We start from the raw sequence: 15,630 nt of genomic DNA, 5'->3' as shown, positions 1-15,630 counted from the left end.
AACAGAAATCAAAGCTCTTACCCTTTAAATTTGAACCGTAGGTCCGGTGGTGGGATTTTCAGGTTGGTTGAATTATTGGAGGTGCCAGGCGAGGCGAGGCGAGGCGATGATGATGGTGTTGCGACAGGGGAGATGGAGATGAAGGACCGATTAGTGTGGGAGGAGGAAGTATGTGAGGAGGAGGAGGCGTATTCAATTTAGGTATTAGCCGTATTCAATTTATGTATTAGCCGTATTCAATTTATGTATTAGTCGCACTTAATCAAAATGGGGGCGTATTTTTTTAGTTATCTGATTTTGTTTCTAGTACATCTCATTGACCGTATTAGATGCTGCAATTAACCGTATTAGATGTGCAATTGTGTGTATTATATTTATTTATCCTTTAGGGCATACGGTATGGGTGGGTGTTATGACACCAAAAAATTGCCACCTCACCATGACACATCATCATTAACACAATACAATTTAGATAGGAAATGGTGTTCAATATTATAATGTGTGTTCATAAATAGATAGAAAGAAAAAGATAGAGAAAAGAAAGAAATCTTATTGGTGGAAAATGACTTTGTATCTCGTTCTCGTCACAACGATGTATGCCACAACGAGAAGTAACTAGAAGGGGGGGCGGTGTTCCCCCCGTTACCACGCCGTCAAGGCATGTCCACGTAGACAATAACGAGAACGAGAAGCCCCATACCGTATGCTCTTATAGTACGGGTTTTTTTACAACCGTATTAGATGGGGGTGTACTCTATTACCAATTTTCCAGTAGTGATGATTTTGTCTCATACCACAATGAATGAATAAAAGGAAACAATTTCTTTTAACTTATATTGCCTTGAATTATACTTACATAGTTAAGCTAAAGACACCTTTATGTTATTCTTGCTTATTAGTGTCACAATAAATTCCATTACAATAAAGATTTTAATGGTAAAGTACTTTTCATGATCCCTTATGGTATTTAATTTTTCTACCAAATACATACGAGACATACAAGTTTGTGGCTCTAAAATCAAACAAGAGTGATGCACATATTGAGTTTAATAAAAAGAACCTAAGACGACATCAACAGTCATCTAAAGAGCTCGCTTTTTTCCATTGAGAAATCGTTCTCATTTGTACTCGCTTATCGCTCATCTTTCTTCTTGTTTAGACAATTCATGGGTTTTTCTTCATTGTAATGATAACACTTTCTCATTCCATTTATGATAGTATTGGCAAAATGTCTTTTTTTTCTATGCGTCTAAAACATGTAATGTCTTCCTTTGATCCAACTGCCTAATTCTAAGTCTTGCTATTTTCTCCCATATTACTCTTCGTACTATTATAGCTATTCTTTCTTTGCGTCTTACTTTCACTTTTGTGTTTTGCATTTTATCATGCATTGTGAGTATCCTCTATCTTTTCTTCCATACATATTGATCGAGTGTTATTAATTCATTCATTTAGAGTTGAAAATTCCTAATAGTCGCTCAACAAATTGACTCACCTTAGCATCTACATCGGGATATAATCTCTTTGTGAAGCTTAGGAGATTATGAAACTTTATGTTATAATTGTTCATAGTCATTTTCCATTTCTTGAGTCCAAAAAAATATCTTGTTAAATGAAGAATCTCTTCGGTTATATAAAAACGTTATTTGAATCATTATAAAAGTTTGTTAATTAAGTAAGCATTATGTTGTTTCTGCAATCATGGTTAATGTTATACGTCTGAAAGACTAAATAGATACTTTTATAGTTTTTATGTATAAATCATTATACATGAATATCATGTGAATCGGGTTTTTCAGAAAAATGAATTTAAATGAATTTCAAAAGATATATAGCAGGTGAAGTGTTTTATTACGTAAAAGTATATCATAAATTGTTGATGATCTATTCATTTTGGATAAAATATAAAACGTTTTTAAATTTAATATATTAAAAAGAACAAAGACAATTGGATGTGAAATTAAAAGTTGGTGTTACATATTTAGATTCACCACCAAACAGGTTAAACACACATACTTTAAACATTTTTGAATTAATAAAAAATTTTGAATTTATTTATAGATAAATTATATTAATTATATATTTATTTAAAAACCTAAAAAATGAGAAGTAGGTGACCATTTCCTAGGTGAGGAAAGAATGAAGAAAAAATGATGTGACTCACGTTTTCTTGATGATTTTAATTTGTTAATATTAGTTGTTTTAAAAATGATAATTCAGTGATGAACTACACATATGCATAGAATAATTATTTACGATAACATACAACTGAATATTGAAATATGTGATGAGATAAAGTCATAGAACCATGATCACAACTACTTCGATCACAAACGCATATGTACTCGGGCACCTTTCTATTTCCCGGTTCCTTTCAGTGATGGAATTTTCATATGGTTGTTTATAAGACGTACGTCTACTTATATGTTTGTATATTGATCGGTTTAAATTATGTAACCTAAAAATACCAAACAATTTGCACTCTCATATTGTTCCTATTAACTTTTTACTACAGTTCATGAAACACAATGTCAATTGCCAATAGCTTAATAACGTACATGTAAGATTGTACCAAGCTTCTTCATTCTAATTGCACATTGATTGAGTTCATCTTTTGAAACCGTAGAGTCTTTCAACACTTGAAAAATTATAACATCCTGATGTTGAGGTATTTCAATTTTAACCCTATGTATGAAAAAATATTCTATTTTGACCCTTGTGCTTGAGAAATATTGCAAGAATGGCCTATAGTGTCATTTTGGTAATTTTGGCCAAGATCTAGTACGCTCGGCATACTAGGGCGGACGTTAATATGCTAAGAGTACATTATGTACGTGAAGAAACCTCAAACCCTAATTTTTACGGTTTGGTTCATATATAAGTATCATTATCACCTTATTTCTCATTCCCTTATCAACCTCCATCTGAGAAAACGTCCCCCTAGCTAACCCTAAGTGAGAAGAGTGCATCTTGAGCTCATCTTTATGTTTTGTGGTACTCTTGAAGAAGAAGAAGGTGGTGGGAAGACTTTGAAGCCTGGAAAAGACTTTGATCTGGGATTCTCTCCTTGCTAGCAACCTTCAGGAGGTAAAAAGCTCATAACTTGATCAACCTATTGTCACACCCCCGAACCAGACGGCAGAAACGTCCGGGGGCTGTCGTGACTCAATTGAATACCATCACAATGAATATACCTGAAACATAACATCATACATCACCAAGCATTGGAATAATACAACTGGTAGTGTTTACATTCATTACATTCTCAAAAGTAACTGTTCGATACTAATTAAACCACAGCAAAACGTCATAGAGTACAATTCATCCTTCACTTTATCTGTTACCTGAGAATACAAGTATTTTGAAAAACGTCAACATGTGAAATGTTAGTGAGTTCATAAGTAATGTTTGGAATCCAATGTTTGTAATGTTAAAAAAAAAACCACCAGAAAATCCGATATTTTCTGAAAATAGAATAGCGTAAAAATATGTGAAGATCCGTGAGTATGCTTGTTTGAATTCTACAGATGTAAGCGTAAGAGTTGTGAAATTCGACATGTAGTTCATAAGTGTACTTGTTGAAAACCCTAGGAAAACCCGACGTTTTCCTATCACTTTGCTTTACTTAGTTTGTGTACTGTTATTTTGTTACATTAGAGGTATTCGTTGAGCTCCGGAGGCATTGAGTATACAGTGGGTAGTGAATTGTTGTAACGTCCGTTAATGAAAATGTGCAGTCGAAAACCGTACCAGCGATCCCTTAGGCGTCACTCGCACTTATTCACACAACTCAATCCTCCCGGACTTGTGTAGTCCCACGACCGAAGGGAAAAAGAGAAGGTGCGAAACCCTCGGTATTTCCCTACGTCGTTCAAGACCATTGCAATTGCGAAGGGCCCGAAGCCCAACCCGCAATCGTGAGTTCCCGACTTTACTAGCAGCACTGAGGACCCTTGGGGACCAGCAGCATGTTTGCCATTGAAAGTCCTTTTACACGCGGTCGAGTCGTATTAGACCCAACTACATGTAAGCAAGTGTCCTTTGGGCCTAAAGATCATGTCATCGGGCTAGCTAGGCTCGACAAGCATGATTTGCAACTTTTGGGCCTAAGGAGTGTACGTCGACGTATTGAGTAATTCCACGAGAGTAAAGAGTTCCAAGAGTTCCATATGTGTATTGAGCGTTGTATTGTTAGTAGTTTTGGATTTGTTATTGATTCGAAACCGAATCAATTCGTTTGGTAACGATTGTTGGTGATATTGTGTATTGTAATTTATCGAGAGTCGTAGTGTCAATCTTTGTTCACAACGAGTGTATTGAATTATCATTGAAAATTTTCTGTTTACAACCCCTCTTCATTTTGTAAATTTACTTTTTCACCCCTTTAGGTAAAATAATTTCCGGTTTAGTCCTTAAACCATTTTTCTTGACATTTTAACACCAAAAATTATTGAAATTAATATTTTTCAGCATATTTTTCATTGAAAACAGTTTAAGTCCCTGAATTTGCAGTTTTCTCGGTTGTAACCCCTCTTTTTCGCAATTTTTACATTTTTGACCCAAATTGGAAAAATTTTTGCAACTTTGGTCCTTTATAAATTTGAAAAGCACTTTAAACCTTCGAAAAGTACTTGTGACACTAGTGGTCCATTGTTTTACAGAAAAACACAGTTTTGGCCCTCCAAAATAGAAAATTTCGCATAATGGGCTCTATTGGGCCGAAATTGTCATTTTTAGCCCATTAAGCTTGAAATTTATGCTTTTAACCTTCCAAATAGTATATTTTCAGAAAATACATTATGGAAACTGTTTTGACTCATCTCACCCATCAGATTTCGTAATATTTCGTTTTAGGCCCTTTAACTTTGTATTTTTAGCATTTTATGTCAAAAAAATGAGTTTTTAGCCCAAAATGAGTGTTGTCAAGCCATTTGGCTATCTTTCTTGGTATACTTTGCATGTAGTAGTATATTTTATGCTAGTATAAGATATATCTCGGTTTTTAGCAATTCATAACTAGATCAAGCATCAAGATCATACAAAACATGCATATAAGCATAGAAATCAACCAAAACATACACATAATGATGGATCTACACCTTTGCTTGTATTCTCCCCCACAAAAACTTATAAAAACTGAAAATAAGGGGGTATGAAGCTCACCTTGGGTGTTGATTCGGTTTTTGAAGAAAGGATGGAAGAAATGAAGTGATTTTTCGGCCCTAGCACCCCTTGATGAAGATCTCGAGTTTATGGAGTTTTCTAGGAGTATGATCACCAAAGAAACTTGTTTAGAATAAGAGATCTCATGTGAGGGGGAAGTTTTGAAGCTTAGACATGGAAAAACTTACCAAAGGATGATGATAATCTTGAAGAATCCTCTTGAAACACAAGCCAATTTCGAGATGTTAGATGGAGAGGAAGAGAGAAGTCTTGAGTGATCTAGAGAGAGTTTGTGAGAGGTTTGTGTGTGTGTGTGTGTTGCTCACGGCCGAAACAAGAAGAGAGAGGGAGAAATAGACATGAAGTGATATGCATGGATACATGGAATGGGTTGCATGGAGATCCAAAAGACAATAATGAGGTGTCAATTACAAGTCAACTCTCTTCATTTCTTCTTGGGATTGGGCCTTGGGCCGAGAATTTGGAGGGAAAAAGGGAAAATTTGGGCTTTAATGCCCACAAGCCCATGTTTATATTAAGTTGGATGAGTTTTAACCTAAAAAAATATAATATGATTTTTACACTTTGTTGGGCTAGTTTAGGTTAATCATGGTTCCAAATTTTGAATTTATTTCATTCTAGGCCCAATATAGCCCAAAATGTTGAAATAAATAGATGTGGGTCCAATTAGAGTCCATTTAAGGGTTCTAAGCCCATGATAGTCAAATTGGAAACTTATTGGTCTATTTAGGTCCAATAAGGAAGTCCTAGTCCAAAATGGACCTAATCAAGAACTTCTAGGGTTTCCAATTGCTTGATGTAGTGAATTGGGGTTTAGTTTTCCATTGAGTAAGCATCATACATGCTTTTGAGTTTTTGAATTCAACATTTACTTGAGTATAGTAATTACAAGACACAAAATTTCTAGTTGTGACACCTATCTTGTAGATCTAGCCATTTCTTCATTTAAGGCATTTTTGGTCCCAACTAGGATGATTCTTGAGCATTTGATGCTCTTAGTCGAATAAGTCGTCCTTTTAGACCTAATGAGGGGCCTTGAGTCATAAAAATGTGGTCTTGATGCTTAATTTTTCTCCATTCATGCTTTAGAAGGTCTTAAGGGGTTAAGAAGTTGGGATTTTGTGTATTAAGCACTTAATGGGCACGCAAAGTCATAAAGTTTGAAGCTTTATGACCCTTAGTAGTATTTTGGCCTTGGATCTGAAATTGGGACGTGAGAGCTTAATGCATTACACTCTTATTGAGGAAAGAAGATTTTAAGCGTATGTCGTGTGTACCTCAACATACGTTGCGCGTACGTGGTTAACCTCCCGACTCCAATCAAATTAGGCCTACGCCCGACGTAGGAGCTGAGTACGCCCCACGTACTTGGATGAGTGGACCAAGTTGACTCATTGACCCGATGACTTTGACTTTGACCAAGTTTGACTTAAGGGTATTTTGAGCTATAACTAAGCCATGGTATCTATCTGTTGAATAAGTGACCTGTAGATCCAATATTCGAAGCAGTGTATTGTTCAATTATTTTTCAGAATGTGAGGTGATTTTTCCTCACTGTTCTTATGGGTCACAGGCACCAATGCCGCCCCCTTTAGTTATGTATCCTGATATATAGGATGTTGCTATACGGTATCTATCTGTCGAATAAGTGACATGTAGATCCAATATTCAGAGCAGTGTATTGTTCAATTATTTTTCAGACTGTGAGGTGAGTTTTCCTCACTGTTCTTATGGGTCACAGGCACCAATGCCGCCTCTTTTAGTTATGTATCCTGGTATATAGGATGTTGTTATACGGTAGTGATTGTAGATCTATCTGCTATGCGGTTAAGTGGTTATATGATTATTTGTTGTCGTCCCTTTAGTTATGTATCGTGGGGGTTGCTCGAGGTGAACGTTAGTGGGTGCGGAAGTGAACAATGGTGGTGCAGGTGATGAACGATGTTGGTAAATGACCAACCACAAAAGAAATTGAAACCATACATACTATTCTTGTAAATTATAATAACTGGTTAACGGATGATCTGTTAAAAACTAACAAAAATGATTTAATACACATATAAGTTGTAAGTTTAATGACATATTGAGAAAAAAAAATATTTTAGTGATCAATCGGATAAATAACGATAGTTGATTGGGCTACAGTGATATTTAATTAACATTTTAATATAAATGAATTTTAGTTTGAAACTTGTTCATAAATTAGAATTGAATTTAAATATAACACCTAACATTTTTTTTGATAGACTAACAAATACATATTAATCCACCTGTGGTAAAAGTTGGAAATGAAAAGCTTAAAATGTATTAATAGGTGTAAAAGTAAACTCCAGAAATTAAAAGAGGCGGAAAAACTAAGAGTGCAAAATATAAATTACACAAAAATTGGGGTAAATAAGCAAATAATTTAGGTAAAAAAAAACCAAAAAAGAAATGGCCCATGCAGGTCTCGAACCTGCGACCTTCGCGTTATTAGCACGACGCTCTAACCAGCTGAGCTAATAGGCCTTGATGTTAATTAGAATTAGTAACTTTTGAAATCGTAAATTGAAGACTTGATCTGAGATTTTAGTACACAAAGGGTTTCTCTCAATTTGACTTCATTGTGGAGACTGAAGAGTAAACGCACAGAAACTGTGATCAGAGGAAATGGGGAGATCGCCGACGACGAAAGATGATGCACAGGCTCTTTTTCAGTCTCTCCGATCTGCTTATGCCGCTACTCCTACTAATCTCAAGGTTCTCATTTTCTCCCTCGATCTAATCACGTAAATTTTGTGTGTTTTGGTTTCTTAGTGTCCGAATGAACTTAAACGATTGACATTTTTCTGTGTTTCTTCTAGATCATAGATCTGTACGTGGTTTTTGCTGTGTTCACCGCTGTAATTCAGGTACTCGTCTTTTGCTTCATTATCTACCTAATTAAGATCGGTTTTATACGAATTTCGCATAAATCGAAACCAGCTGCTCATCGTGGATGAAGATTTGTTAATTCCACGGTGTTTGATTGAAAAGTTAATGTAGTAGTTCCTTCGCGTTTAAGTTCAGGATTTTGCCTCACTTGCAATCTCGTGAAACTCAATCGTCTGATAAGTTAGGATTTCTGTGCTTATTAGGGTTTTGTTTTCTTAACTTTTTATGGTTTTTTGTCTGTAAACTGTTGATTGAATTTGCTTTTTCTTCTCCGCTTGCATAAAAACTTGAAGAATTCTTCAATTTCCATGGATTGGTTGTGTTGAGAACTTCATGGGGACCTGTAATTGACCTAAAACATATAGCAGATTTGTGAAATGCAGATGGTTTCTGTTAATGTTTCAGTGTTTATTATCTATATAGTATAAAACTTATTCCAATTTCTTACATTTGAAAATTCTAATTATTGTTATACTTCTGTATATATAATTTGTTCTATGATTCTATCTATATATGAATTTATCATAGCTAAATCTTAATGTAAGCCAGTATCACAGTACTTACAAATGTAATCTTGAAAATAAGGCACAAGTTATTGCATGTTGACATTTTAAACACAAGTTTGTTTCTTTTCTAGAGTCTAGACTAAATAATTTATAATACCTTCATCCGAGACTAAATGACCATTTTACCCTTACATTCCATCAAACAACTTTCACAATAATTTATGCAACTAACACGAATTTATGGTTATTTATGTATTTTGTTATTTATCAGGTGGTTTACATGGCAGTTGTTGGGTCATTTCCATTCAACTCTTTTCTCTCTGGTGTCCTTTCTTGTGTAGGGACAGCTGTCCTAGCTGGTAAGTGGACCCCTTTCATAAATTTTTCTGAAAGATATTTTAAAAAATCATGGCAAACTTGGAAATAAATGAGGGCAATTTTGTAAAAAGTTAGAACTCAATAAAAAAAAAAAAAACTTTCCTTGATTTTCTCTATTAAGTCGTTCTTCTTCATCAAGTAAAAAAAAACTCATGTATAGACATAGTCAAAATAAATTGTTAATGAGAACAAATGACGATTTTACCCTTTTCTCTAGAAATGATACTGAATTACCATTTTTTTTTCTCTTTTTTTTTACAGTTTGTCTTCGAATTCAAGTGAACAAAGAAAACAAGGAATTCAAGGTATATTCGTTATTTATTCCTGCATAAAACGAAGTAAAAAATATACACTTATGTTTCTTTTTAGTAAATGACCAAATTGCCCTTCTGTTAATTTTTTTTTTTTTTTTTTGCAGTATTTACCTCCTGAGCGTGCTTTTGCAGACTTTGTTCTATGCAATTTGGTGCTACATTTGGTGATTATGAATTTCCTTGGATAGGTTTAATAATTAATATATAAAGAATGACTGAATTTTGATATAATAATTAAGAAGAACCTTTAAAACTTTTAAAATGTTAAAGAAATAGAAATTGGGTTTTGCAATGAGGTCTGTTTAGTCATTTCATTTCGAAATTTGTAATTCAATGCAAGACATATTGTTCAATTGTTAGGCTACATCTGTTACACCGAAGGCTTTGTTTTACTTTTTTCGTTTATTACTATTATTAGTAGTGTTTAATATTTATTAATTTTAAATATTTTTTTTATAACGAATATGGAATTATATTTGGTAATTTAGGTGGTTGTCATTATCTACATTTCACTTTCAATGATTCATTGCAACTCAACCATGTAACTATCGGATATTAAATTTCAGTTTTATTTCATTTAATACCAACCATATTATTAGTAGTATTTAATGCCAACCAAATTCAATTTTATTTCATTTATTATTATTTTTGTTATTATTATTAGTATCAGTATTTAATATTATTTAATGCCAAACAAATACATTCATAAAATGAAGTTTACTAAATTTTCACTTCTACTTATTCGACCCTTGATATACATTCAAAATCCGTTTATTCATAAATCGATAAGTAGAAATTACCATCTATACATTTTTTAATAAAATCGTCACGACGTAACAGATTCGAACATTCTTATAAAGTTGACATGAAATATTCATTAGTATTTCATATTTTACCCGATTATAAAATGTAATCACTTTAATAAATTAATTATACAAGAAGAGTGAGAACAAAAGTGTAAAAGTAGGTCGCACAAGAAAATACCAAGTCACTTTCAAGACTTTGGTTTAAATTGTGAAATGGGAAATCGTTTTCTATACAATAAAGTAGTCGAATATTCATACGTAGGTCAGAATACAACAATATATTTGAAATATTTATAAATAAATATTTTGTAAATATATCAACGGTATTAATGTGTTAGCTTTTTTATAATAAATATTATAATAAGTTGGTATAAAGATTGTTTATTTTGAATTCTATGATGATATAGAACTATTTTAAAATTTTATAATTTCAATTGTCTCACTGCGCGGTTATCCATGAATAAAATATAATATATGGTTGTTATTATGATTAATTAATTTTAAAATGTTTATTTACTTAAGATTTTAATTTCTATTATTGTAATTACTTAAAACATCAAACAATGTTTTAGTTTTTAAAATTAACAATCTAATTTTTATATATAATATTACTTTTAACTATTGTTGTTGTAAGATGTGTAAAATAATGTATTTAGAAAGTCTTAACTATTTTAATTTGGTTTCATAAATTTGATTTTTTTATAATTTATTTGATAAATATTAGTTTTTTTATTGTAATTATTTAAAACAACAAACATTGTTTTTGTTTTTAAATATAACATTATAATATTTTATATAATATTACTTTTAACTATTTTATTTTAAGTTATTTTGAAGCTACTTATTTGAAAATTGTTAATGATTAAAAAAAATAGTTTCATGGTTGTTTTATTAATTTAGCATTATAACTTAAGTTTACCATTATGATTTATAACTTCTAGCTATTTATAAAATAGTCTCTCGATTTTTTAATTGAAATTTTGATTTAATTTAACCTTTAATATTATATTGAAATTAATAATTCAAATATTTTTGCATAAAATCTTAAATTATACAAAAGTTATGACTTTAAAATAACAATTTCTCAGATATGACAACATATCTAAACAATAAGTTGATTATAATACGTTCAAAAGTTAAAGTCATAATTTTATAAATATAAGTAAAAATATGATATTTTAATAATGTAGCTTAGTAAATTTATTATTATAATTTAGTTTTTGCATTAATTTAACATTATTAACCAATTTATAATAAATATTAGAAAGAAATTGAAAAGTCACGGAGGTTTCAAAGACATGTTGTCCAAATAAAAATGCTTTTTTTATAAATATATTAGGCGAATACCCGCACGTTGCGCATAAACACATACATAGTTGAAGTCTTTACAAATATATGTTTTTTAAAATATAATAATAACGCTATTGCTAAATTTGATATAATAATTCGTATATTAAATTTACATAATAAATTGATTATTTTAAATTATATGATAATATATATACATCTATTACAACTTTATAATCTATATTTTTTGAATGACTTCTACTTGCAAGTTACACATGAATAAAATTAAATATAATATATGGTTAATGTTATTTATAATTGTTATTTTTAATTAATTGTTTTTTAAAATTTATTTGCATAATGTTGTAATTTATATCATTATAATTATTTAAAATATGAAACATTATTTTTTGATTTAAAAGGTTACAATATAATAATTTATATAGAGTTATTTTTAGTTATTGTTATTGTAAGTTATTTTAAGCTATTTATTTAAAAACTTTTAACGATTATAAAACTGTTTTTAGGAAATATTTTAGTTTAATTGAGATTACAATTTAATTTTTGCATTTATAACTAGAATTTATCATTTTTATCTATTTACAAAATATTCTTTTGTTTTTTAAGTGGAATTGAAACTTTTAACGTTGACATTGTAATGTTATATTTAGGTTAACAATGTAAATATTTTGTTCAAACTATTCAAAAGTTGTAGTCTTAAACTGATAATGATTTACATATAACAATATATTAAATTTATTAAATTAAGTATAATAAGTTAAAATCTAAAGACTACTTTATAAGTAGAAGTTAAGATATTATTTTAAAATTGAAATTTATTTTATTGAAGATTACACTTTAGATTTGATAATTTTTTAACATTATTAACCAACTTATAAAAATTATTATAAAAAACACTATAATTTTTCACTTTTAACTTTTTATAAAATATTCTTTGGATTGTTTAACTTAAACTAAAATTTATATTTAAGTTGAACCTGTAATGCTACATTTAAATTAATAATTTAAGTATTTTATACAAATTGTTTCAAAATTGTATATTTAAAATGATAATGGTTTACATACAACAATATACTAAAACTAATAAATTAAGTATAATATGTTAAAAGTTAAAAAAACATAATTCTATAAGTAGAAGTAAAGATATTATTTTAATATTAAAATTTAGTTTATATATAATTACACTTTAGGTTTGATATTTATTTAACCTAATTAACCAAATTATAATTATTATTAGAAAGAATTTGAAAAGTCATGGCAGATTCAAATGAATGTGGTGAAAGAAAAAAATGCATGAGAGTTTTAAATGAATATGGTGAAAGGAAAAATGTTTTCTTTATAATTATATAATGACTAGACGAATATCAGCGCGTTACGCAAAATATTTTAATATAATTAATATATGTCATTAGAAATAATTATGTCAGTATCATTCACTTTGAAATAAAATTTTTTACATTGTCATTGCTTTAAGTATGGAATAAGATAGATACCATTTTAAACTAACTGATCTCAAGAGTGTTTATTATTAGATAGTATAAAAATTCATTAAATTTTGACTTATTGTATTATTTATTGTTATGGTAATTAATCGATTTATATAAAAATCTTTTAGAATTGTATTATCTTAATGATATATCGATACATAGTTTTGTTCTCTAATAATTGTAGTTTGATCTATCATTTTTTCCTCATAAAATACATCAATAAATACTTTCTTTCATTCATCTACATAAATAAAAATTTACGATCTATATATAAATTTAGTTAACTTTGAAAAATTATTTAATTACACGTTTACGTAAAGATAAATGTGAGTGATGAAGTCATTTTACCTAGAAAATATCACACCACCGAATATACTTCATGTCATCTAGGCATGATCGCCAGGCGGGTAAGTCGGATATTAGGTTATCGGTTTTATGTTTGTCATTTAACTGAACCATATTACTTTCGTTAATCCGATTTTTGATTACTCGGGTCCAGTTTGAACAAATTTGGTATCGTTACTCAAATAACACACTAAATCCAAATTATTGCATTCGTTTTCTCTTACTCACAGTAATCACATCAACTTGTTTAATATCATCTTGGTTATTATATTTTGGCATCCGTTAACGCGGTCATGCTTTGCACTCGCGTATATCGAGTCATGTAAATATATCATATATGATATATTAATATAAAGATATACTATATAGAGTAAAAACATATGTAATACTTATTTGACTAAAAATATTAAACCACTCAAGTCACACGTTTTAATGAATTAATTAATATAATACTATAACTTTTTTTAATTAAAAGTAATTATACAAACAATAATCACATTTTAAACCTATAACGTATTTATTCAGATGAAAAACAATTAAGCACACGGACTTAATAAAAATGCTCTAAGAATGAGTAATCTTGTCATTCTACTTAATTGTAAGAATTAATAATTAGAATCTTAATTATTATCTGAAAGTAAAAAAAAAAATCTTGTAGGTAAAGGAATATATGGTTGAGATGTATTGACACTCTAGATTTTGGTTTCAATAGAGATGTGAGAAACAATCCATAAAGATATGCAAATGTAATACAAAAACTTCATCAAAATTTTGAGAAAAAGATTAATAATAAGAATAAAAAAGACTATATGTATTAAATCAATAACAAACTTTGTAACAAAAGAATCCAAAAAAATTTAGTGGCAATACATCTATTGGTATTCTTTGCAAGGAAATGAAATTATGCATACACATAGGTAAAGAGGTATGATGAGGAAACATTGAGAGTGCAATGTCCACGAAATATCATTAAGTATATATAAGTTAAAAATAAACATGATTTAATCAACTTGTTTCAAAAAATAGCGTTAAGTATATATAAATTGCAAAATTTTTTAAATGAATATTAATTATGTGGAAATGAAAAGTTTTGGAGGTTTTGAATGCATATGATGCAAGAAAAAATGTCTTTATAAGTATATATAAGTATAGATATAGATAGATAAATATATAGGTATAGATATATAGAAACTTTATTTTTGTTGAAAATCTATTTTAAGATAATATATATTTTTATGTGTATTAGCAATATAATGTAATTGTCATTCAATAATGTTGATTATAAATTTTCGTTGTATTAGATAAATAGATAATCAAACTAGTTGTACTTACTCGCCTTGGTTAAAGTAGAAAAAAATAAGTTGTTACTTATAACATTTAAATGGAAACTATTTAGTTTAAACCGTTTAATGTTCAGTGCGTTTAATATAGTGTTGGAACGATATCTAACCGAATTAAAAGCCTATAGACGACTAAGAAATGCTACGTATTTTTATCATTAATAGGTTCAATTATTTTAGCACTAAATGATTCAACTTTTTCTAATGCCCCGGGAAAACCATCTTTAACAAAAAAAAAAAAAAAAAAAAAAAAAAAAAACCTACCACTAGGTAGAAATTGCATTCCTATTTAATGCAACCCATAAGTGTCATGAATTTTAATGATAAACCATGTCAATTTTGTACTTTTAATGTGGCCAACTGAGTAGGTAAATACATTTTTAATTCTTCTAAGCTTTATAAAAAATTAGGAATCATTTAAAGGTATGGTTGTAATTATAGTTTTAATAATGAAAATAGATAGTAATCAAATGTATTTGTAGTAATGATTTTTTAATATTAACTTAATAAATAAAAAGTAAAATAATATTTATCTGACATGAGGCGTGACTTGGTGGCAAGGCCAAACCTTAAGCTTAACGAGCCATGACGAATCATGACGTTTTTTAATGTGTGATGTAAGGCGACGATTTTGTATTAATTTAAAATTATATTACCACATAAATATAAATTTATATTAAATATAACTACTTTTTTAGAAGTGTTAGATCAATAATTAATAATAAAAAGTTAACAAAAACCATAATACTTGTATATCCGATTAGAAAAGAGATAACAAAAAACAAAAAACCGCATTTCAAACGAAAAAAATACGCACATAATACGTTATAACGCGTCATGGCGTGACATATCATGCCTTGTCACGCGTCACGCATAGCAACAACGTTATAAAGCTTTTCGTAATGACACACTTTTTAGAATACTATCTATGAGAAATAATCTACATTACAACGAAGTCACGTTTCACACCATGACACGCACTATCTATAAGAAATAATCTACATTACATGCCAAGTATTTCATGAATGCTATATGTTGAGATTGTTTCA

At 29.6% G+C, this 15,630-nt stretch overlaps 1 protein-coding gene and 1 non-coding gene across 2 annotated transcripts; one reads left to right on the top strand and one right to left on the bottom strand.

Annotated features, from left to right (window-relative positions):
• Positions 1-7,618: 7,618 nt before the first annotated feature.
• TRNAI-AAU (transfer RNA isoleucine (anticodon AAU)) lies at positions 7,619-7,692 on the bottom strand. Its single transcript has one exon. It is a non-coding gene; the product is annotated as a tRNA-Ile (tRNA).
• A 63-nt stretch (positions 7,693-7,755) lies between these two features.
• ATDAD1 (Defender against death (DAD family) protein) lies at positions 7,756-9,687 on the top strand. The gene is made up of 5 exons (XM_078962562.1): positions 7,756-7,923; positions 8,028-8,075; positions 8,875-8,962; positions 9,243-9,286; positions 9,400-9,687. The coding sequence occupies exons 1-5, from the start codon at positions 7,834-7,836 to the stop codon at positions 9,481-9,483; spliced, it is 354 nt and encodes a 117-aa protein (XP_078818688.1). The 5' UTR covers positions 7,756-7,833; the 3' UTR covers positions 9,484-9,687.
• Positions 9,688-15,630: the final 5,943 nt, after the last annotated feature.

The sequence above is a fragment of the Lactuca saligna genome, chromosome 6 (assembly GCF_052625555.1).
Source record: "Lactuca saligna cultivar CGN05327 chromosome 6, ASM5262555v1, whole genome shotgun sequence".
NCBI lineage: Eukaryota > Viridiplantae > Streptophyta > Magnoliopsida > Asterales > Asteraceae > Lactuca > Lactuca saligna.
Note: the sequence above shows the minus strand (reverse complement) of the source record. Positions and strands in the feature narration are given on the sequence as shown.